The 8,900-nt window shown below is 38.0% G+C and overlaps 1 protein-coding gene across 1 annotated transcript; it reads right to left on the reverse strand.

The window, feature by feature from the left end:
- Positions 1-648: 648 nt before the first annotated feature.
- LOC125164014 (disintegrin and metalloproteinase domain-containing protein 20-like) lies at positions 649-6,567 on the reverse strand. Its single transcript, XM_047856415.1, has 2 exons — positions 6,445-6,567; positions 649-3,258 (listed from the first exon to the last, which is right to left on the reverse strand). The coding sequence occupies exon 2, from the start codon at positions 3,120-3,122 to the stop codon at positions 801-803; it is 2,322 nt and encodes a 773-aa protein (XP_047712371.1). The 5' UTR covers positions 3,123-3,258; positions 6,445-6,567; the 3' UTR covers positions 649-800.
- Between the last annotated feature and the right edge of the window lie 2,333 nt (positions 6,568-8,900).

Raw genomic sequence — 8,900 nt, forward strand, 5'->3', positions numbered from 1 at the left:
ATTATTGGAACCCACACGTTTGGAGTACGTCCCGTGGCTCTAGGACTCTGACCTCTGAGGAGAGGGTTGGCCAAACTGGTGCTGAACCTCCGGAATTTGGTGCAGGCCTCAAAGACCTGAGATCTAGAACTCCAAGGGTAAGACACTCGATAGCTGTGCCAGTTTCTCTGAGGTTGACAGTACTGTTGGTTCTGGGGATTAACTCAAGGAAGGAAATGTATATATATTTGAGATATATGCATATGTGTATATATAATACATGTATCATATACATATAATACATGTATCATATAATACATATGATATCTTTCTACCTATGTCTACATCTATATTTATATCCATATGCAGTGATATAAAGATTGAAAGGCACTGCCTTTGCCAGGGTGAGAGTTAATGAGGCAACCATGACATGAACAACATTCAGGACATTTCCCATGTCCAGTCTCCCTTTAGTTTACCCTACTGGTAGTAGCTAATAAGAGAGGACTCACAAAGGAGAAATGTGATTTGCAGTTTCCTATTCCCTGTGTGAGAAAGCAGAAGACACACACACCCTATCTGTGGACAGTGCCTTTGCTCTGCAACCACAGAATAGTTCCATAAAGCATTAACTGATATAATTGCCTAAAATAATGGAAAGTAAAAATGTGCCGGTAATTAGTATATTTTGCTTATTGTTCGATGGCTAACCTTTATGATCCCAAATGATAAAAAGTCTCAGGAAGTTTCTGTCAGTGACCTGTGATACAAGCTGTAACATTTCTCCTTACAGGGAACTAAAACTTAACAAACGGGGAATTTCATTTGGGATTGGGTTTCTTTCTAGAAATCATAGCTTTTTGGTTTCTGATTGCAGGTGGATCATTCACTTCTCCTTGATTAGGTTGCTGTGGATCATTCTGCTGTTTACTGGGTGCGGTTGTAACATTTTGATCTTCTTTCTTAATGCCTTTTCCCCTTCTTATAAAAGACAAAATTAACAAAGAACAGAATAAAACCAGAGAAGGTATCAACCAGAATAAGAGTGGGCTAGTCTTCTTTTGCTGTTTCTCCTGTGACCGATTGGTCTCTTTTCTTCTTGGGGGTGGGCCACTGTCTACACTACCTCCAGTGCCTTTTATCCGGCAGTCAGGAGGGTCCCACTCATAGCTGCAATGACAGTGATGTCTATTGTTACAGACTCCGTTCATATTGCAGGTCTCAGGCGAGCAATCAGTTTTCAAATATGCCAAAGGGATGCATTTCCTTTGGACACAGATATGTTCTTCACCGCACTCTGTACCATCTTTTATTTCACCAAGATCAGGCAAGGGCATCCCCAAATGGAAGTCAGTACCCCAGCAGATGCTATCATTGATGTGAAGCCAATGCAGAGTAGAATGGTCTCTCAGAGTGGGAATTTCTGCCACGTTCTTACACTGAACCCTCCCACACAGGGTATCTGAGTTATTACATTTTATAAATTGATGATTCTTGAGACCACAGTTGCCAAAACGGTCACCTCGGACGTTCACTGTACTGTAGCAAATCTGACTCGCACTCTTGGCATTTGGGCCAAAAAGTTGGCTACACTGTCCATCACGAGTATTGCACCTCTTTTCATAGCAGTAGCCACCACCTGTGCATTCGGCTCCATCTTGCATGTACACGTCTTCTGGACACTGATAGGATGTCCCGTCGCACCACTCGGGAAGGTCACATTCATTTTCCCGTTCTCTACACACGTCACCTGATGGCATGATCTTGCAGTCTTTGCAACAAAGCCCAGAAGCACAAGTAGCCCCAGGACTCAGAGTACAGTCTAACTGACAACATGGATCTTTTGTACACAGACTTAAGGAGCCACAGTCACAGTCTTCTCCATCTTCAACCACACTGTTCCCACAGCGTGTATACCGGAAGATTCTCTTTGGCGTTCGTGGATGCAAGATACATCTTGATCCCGCCGAGGTGTGCCAGTATCTAGCATAACTGCAGTTGCTGAATTTAGTTGCCTGAGACTGTGTTGCATACATTATGCACACATCGTCTGCACATTTACATGTTTTCTCATCATGCCACATACCCAGAGAATGACCGAGCTCATGTGACACAACAAATGCAAAAACACCCAAATTGTCACTTGTGAAAGCATCCACTGCACAATTAGCATTGTAGTTACATATTGATCCAACATAAGATATGCCAAGAGCACCATATCCTTTTTTTACAAAAACATGCGCAACGTCATGGGGGACACGGGCATTAAAGCTTTCTTTCTTCCAGGCGCAAAATAAATCCAGGAGTGTGTCCATGTTCTTTATGTCAACAGGGTTTCCTCCATTCCAGACCTCCATTCCAACCAAACTCACATCAATATTTAGTGGTTGATAGAAGGTATTTACGTTATTTATAGTAGTAATTACTTCCAGCTCCACAGTTGTGACATTGTATCTGCGATAAGCATATCGATTGTAGTCCACCACCACTGCCATTTCAACAAATCTCTTGTGGGTCCCCAGACCTTCATACCCACGTTGCAGCAAAACAGAATTATTGCTCTCTTGTGACTTCACTTGCCGTGCTATTTTTTCATCTGTTAAGCCACACCTCATGGGTGGGAATTGTTTCTCCTCACCGTACATCTTATATACCAGGTGTTCAAATGTGGTAGAAAGCTTTTTGGGTAAAATTTCATAAACAATGTGATTTGTCTGCATTATTCCTTGTAAGCCCCCAAAACAGGTACTCAGAGACACCAAGGAATCCGGATCCCCTTCCACATAGCCACGATAATAACAGTCTTTCTGGATAAATGGCTGGTCTTCAAGAAGAGCCCCCTGGTCTGTGTAGGTGAACACTGGGAAATTTTTGGACAGCAAAAGCTTCTTTACCTTCATATGGAAAACATGTCGCTGGCCTCCAAAATGCAGTTGGTAAGAGATCCAGCCTGGAGGCTTCTTGACATTGCTAGGGTTTGTTACCCTCAAAGGAATCACCACTTCTGGGGGGCCATGGCAATAGGAGTGTTCAACATGGGACCATCCAAAAAGGAGCAGAAACAGTCTTATGTACCATGACCTCAGAAACACATGTACCATGACCTCACCCACAGCTATTATGGAGACACCATATTCAGCCATTGGTGAGACCAAAACAGAGCGGATCAGGAAGCATCACTATTCTGTCTCCTCCCTCTGAGCTGGAAGTATGCTGATAAATAAAGTGCTGATATTTAAAGATCTGTCTTCTAGGAGTCACACCATCAGAGCAGCAGCACTAAAAGAAAAAAATACAAAGAAGGACATATATAGGAGTGGAACATATGAGCAAGCCAAGGTGAAGGATGAAAGGAAGGGTATGGGGTAAAGCGGGTCAGCGTTTGCCTCATGACTCAGTATATTGCATTGCATTCAATAAATCATGGTAAGGCAGAATGAGACTACGTGTACAAAGCAATGGTGATTGGCTATAGGTTGACTCTAAGAATCTAGATAAAGGACACATATGGATTTGTTATATTGCTCTGTAAATATATGAATATGTATCAGCATTTTCACAATAAATATATAAAATAAAAGAGTATTAATGGAAATGTGAACACCTATCATATTTTAATGTAGCAGTCTCAATTTACACATATGGGGTGGATATGGATATCATGATATAGGTCTTCCTTTCACTTTCAAATGATAAATTATTTAGTCACATTACTCAGGAGAGATATAAAAATTACTCATGTATTTTATTATTTTTTCTCATGGTCTGTAAATATGCTTCCATGAAAGAAATTATTGATTATCCTAGCTCCTTCCTGCATTCCCTTTTTCATCTAAGCCTGTGAAACTGCAAGAATCAAGGCATCAATATTGGCATCAAATTCTGAGTTTATAAGATTTCAAGGTAACCATGTCTTGGGTTTGACAGTAAAATATATTTATTTCATAAATAAAAATACATATGCATATTTTGCATGAAAATTAGAAACAAAATAAATAATGGTGCGACACACTCAGGAAATACACATGTACATATATGTTGAGATAGTAATGGTCTGGAGATATTAATGGTCTCAAATTTGGAAGCAGTGTTTGGGACAAAACTGCACATTAGAAATTTGTAAAATTTCAATGTTTTGTATATGCATTGCTTATTTTTTATTACCCAATGAGAATATCCACTGTCTTTATGAAATCATTAAAGTAATAAGAATGCTTAAAGTAATGACACCAAGAACTCTGGGTCTAGTTGAAAAACATGGAAAGTGAAGTCGGCTATGAGGGATCTAATATAAACTGATCAAACCACCTCCCATAGTAGATAATATAATAATAAAGGGCAGTTAAGTGTCCGACTTTTGTTCAGGTCATGATCTCACGGTTCGTGAGTTTGAGCCCAGCGTTGGGCTATGTGCTGATAACTCAGAGCCTGGAGCCTGTTTTGGATTCTGTGTCTCCCTTTTTCTCTACTCCTCCCTCACCTGCACTCTGCCTTTCTCTCTCTCAAAAATAAATAAACATTAAAAAATTGTTTAAAAAAGATGCATGATTAAGGACCTCGCCTCTGCTAGTCCCTGTACCTATTTTTGCTTAATCATTAAAAAAAAAATCTTGAAGCTATGTTCCCTTGACCTCTTTTTTGTAGAATCATTGTGTCATGTATGGAATCTTCCTTTCATGAAAAGCAAAAATCTCTTGACTTTCACTTCTTCATGGAAATCTTCTTATTCCTACTTCATTTTACTAAAGGTACCAATCAACAATTCAAAGCAAGGCATAGAGGAAGATTTACATTCTCAGTATTCCTGTATGGCATACAGAGCAGATGACAGAGCCAAATTGGCACTGATTACCAAAGCCACCTACAAACCACTAAACCGGTAGCCATCTCACTGGACCACTATTTAGCTTTTTTTCTTACTCAAACACCAACACCCAAATCAATGCTACACAAACCTCAAGCAATTGGGTGTCTGATTTATTAATGTGTTATTCACCAATAATTTTACCCACATCTGGGGTTTAGTGAGCATATGGGCAACCTATATAATACCTAGTTTATTTTAGCTTTGCTACTTTGTCTCAACAATATTTAGCCATTGGCTTATAGCTAAATATTATTTCTTAGTATCATCTGTATCTTATTATCAAACTCTAACTGTAACCCTAACCATAACCCTAATCCTAACCCTTATTATAACCCTCCATTGTCCTGACTCTTACATGTCAAATAGTTAACCACAACTTTTATTCTTATTCAAAACTTGATTCTCAAATTTATGCAGAAAAATCACTTTTTTTTTCATTCTCCCCCACTTTTTACGTTCCCTTAATTTTACCTCATATATCTATAGCCTGGCTCTAGACTCCATTAATACAAGCACTGTGGTCTCAAATCTTCAGCTCCAACTCGGTTAATCCTTTTTCCCTGATTTTGCTATGCCCATAGAAAGATCTCAAAACTCCTGGGAAAAGAAATCACAGAGTATCTTCACCTTCACCTGAAAATCCCTTGTCTTTGTTTTCACAAGTAGTTATTATTGAGTTCCAGTTATGGTAGTTTAAACAGTAAAATCCAGAATTCAACATTTCTTACATGTCTAATACAGGATTTGATATTTTTCTTTGTCTTTGCTTTCTTCTTGCAGATAGCAGCCAGGAAATTTATTTCAGGCTAAATACTATCTACATCATTAATAAGATCTGCATTCCTAGGGTAGTTTGGTATTTCTCTAGGACTAATGGGGAGGAATATTTCACAAAATGCCAAGAAACCACAAAAAGGAAAGTAAAATTCCTAAATTAAACCTTTGAGGACAATACCTCTAAATTGTGAGTAAAATCTTAATATACTGATTTGACTTTTGAGTCTCTTGATATATATTTTGTAATTATAATGGAGTATCAATTGTTGTGATGGAAAATAATTAAGAATAACAGAGTGCTGTTGAGAGTGAAACTAATCAATAAAAATTAGTCAGAATTTATTTCTAATTCCAAGAGTATGTGAGCCAGACGGCATTTATCCTCATAACATTATTTTATGCAATGATTCAAGAGACACATTTCCTAAGAGAATATAACATTTTCATTCATAATGTGGTATAATGCCATAATGAAACAGAAACTTCTAAGTAGATGGTCATACATCATCTTTTATAAGTTCTTTTTTTCTCTCCTGCGAGCGTCATCAAGCTCATCAATCTATCTACCCTAATTACCACCTCCCTTCTCACTCTTATAGCTTTATTTTTCCAAAGTATGAGCAACAACCCACTAAAAACACAATTTTGTTTACTCAACCAAGTAAAATAGACCAGAATAAGACATAATCCAGGTAACAGATCCTCCTTAAGAATAAAAAATGGCAAAGAATTATGGTGTGTGTATATTTGCATGTGTGTATGCATGTATGCATTAATACTAATGTTTCTCTCCTCTACAGCTAAATTCTTGAAAGACTTACCAGCAGTAGAATTAATGGTTCCAATTATCTTTGGTAGCTAGAGCCCTATCATGGTTTGTACTACCTCTCTTTATGCACAAAGACTTTGATCTAAAACCTTACATAAAAAGAGAACTAACAATCCGCTCCCTTTCATCTCTCATTTGATTGTGTTCTAGATTTAACTGCTTAGCAACAACACTTTCTCAATTCTGAAGACCGTGGCAACTGGACAAAAGTTCTCCCACTCTGGAAGAATCATCTGCATCAAGCTTAATCTCTAATTACCCTTCACTATGAGTAAATATGACTGTATTTTTTTATCCTATCCTATGTGCTCCCTGAACACAGCAAAGACACTTTACCTTCAGTATTTTTGCTCATATTATTGCCCAGGTCCAAGATTATTTTCTTAACACTGAACCATATTATGGAATACTTGAATTATTTCAGGTTCCAGAAAGAAGTTTGACCCTATTTAAATCATTTTACAAGGATTCAAATATCAGTAATCGTCTATAACTTTGTTAGATTAATGAATAACTTAGAGATATTTCATATCTATAAATAAATATGCTTTATCTATTAGGGAATATTGTTGGCAAAAAATGGCAAAACAAAATTTAAGAGAAGAGAGATTAATTAAATATAGTGTGGGTGGTAAAGTCAGCATCATGGTGGCATAAGATGTTCCTCATTTATCTCTCCCTCTTTTTTTAAACACTGAATTAGACATCCATACATAAACAAGAATGCCGTAGCACCTGGGAGGGATCCAAGAGAATTTCTTCCTATCTGTGCATCAGAAAATAAATAAACAAGACCTTAGTAAGAATGGATCCAAGGGAGTTAGCAAACCTGCCCCACTTCCACTTGCTTTGGTCAAGGAAAAAAACCTGGAAAGTGCTGTCCTGCAAGGAAACACACAGGTGACATAAAATGGATAGAAGTCCATCCTGCCATAGTGGAGATTTCAACATGCCATTGGAATAGAATAGAATAGAAATGAGTTTGGAAGCAGTGGAGAGAGAGGAACTCTACTGGAGCTTACTGCCTCCCCAGGTGACACTGCATGGAACTAAGCCCTCTGTTAGTGGCGGCACAGATGTTTCTCACACCGATAGTGGAAAGACGTGATTTCCCCTAGGAGGAGTTGGAAAGCGTGGGTGATCTTCAGGTTAATCTAGTTGTGGGGGTTGAAACTGAAGGAACCTGTCTCTTTCCAGAAGACACTGATTTCTGAGAAGGTACCTCCATGACTGAGGGCAAAGAAAAGAAAAAAAAAACAGACAATAATTTCAAAGGTCATGAAAGGAACACAGTTTCTGCTGTAAATTTAGGACTTCAGCATGAAGTCTGCCCCACAAGCTACTGGGAATAGCCTGCCGGAGGATATCATCAGCCTGTAGGCACCCACAAAACTCTGCTAAGCTCCCACTTCACCCCACTGTTCAGCATCTGCCTTGTGTGCGCTCCTGCTATGGCAGTGAGATCAAGGAAGTTCATAAATAAAGGAAATATACGATTACAAAAGATATCAATTATTCTCTAACAACTGATCCTAAAGACATGGTATACAGCGATATAGCTCATAAGGAACTGAAAAGAGCTGTATTGAAGAAACTATAAACTACAAAAAAAAATCAGAAAGCCTAATAAATGAGATTAAGAAAGAGATAAATGAATAAATGAGTTCTTTAGAAAAAAAGAGAGAAACCATGAAAAAGAACCAAAAATAATCTTGAACTGAAGAATTCAATGATTGGATGAAGAATACAACACAGAGCATCTGTAGTAGAGTAGAGCAAATGGAAGAGAGAATAAATGACTTAACAGGTAAGAATTTTGAAATAGCACAGTAGCAAGAGGACAAAGAGAAAAAAATAGAAATGAGCAAAGAAAGCTTACATTACTTGTAAGACTCAATCAAAAGGGCAAACCTCCAAACTATTGTGGTTCCAGAGGGAGAACAGAGGGAGAAGGGGTAGAAATTTTAGTTAAAATAATAGTAGCTAAAATCTTCCCATGCCTGGGGATACTTGGAACCAAAGTTCAGGAAGCTAATAGATTGCTCTATTACCTCAGTGACAAAAGACATTTTCAAAGACACATTATAATGAAACTATCAAAATCAAAGTTAAAAAGTTCTAAGGTAGCCAGGGAAAAAGCGGTGCAACTAAGAAAGGAACCCTATTAAGCTATCAGTGGATTTCTCAGCAGAAACCCTACAAGCCAGGAGAAAGTAGAATGTCATATTCAAAGTGTTAAATGATAGAAATTGCCAGTCAGGAATACTATGTCAAACATAGTTTTTCTTCAGATTTGTGAGAGAAATAAAGACTTTTCCAGACAAACAAAAGCTAGGAGAGTTTCTCATCACTAGATCTACCTTGCAAGTAGTATTTCAAAGAGAGTTCTCTAAACTGAAATGAAAAAAAACTCTAATCAGTGAGATGAAAGCATACAAAAGTATGCAA

Source organism: Prionailurus viverrinus, chromosome B1 (genome assembly GCF_022837055.1).
Source record: "Prionailurus viverrinus isolate Anna chromosome B1, UM_Priviv_1.0, whole genome shotgun sequence".
In the NCBI taxonomy this organism is placed as follows: domain Eukaryota; kingdom Metazoa; phylum Chordata; class Mammalia; order Carnivora; family Felidae; genus Prionailurus; species Prionailurus viverrinus.

Coding starts and splice junctions, on each gene's coding strand:
- LOC125164014 (XM_047856415.1), bottom strand. CDS start 3,122: ATGGCTGAATATGGTGTCTCCATAATAGCTGTGGGTGAGGTCATGGTA.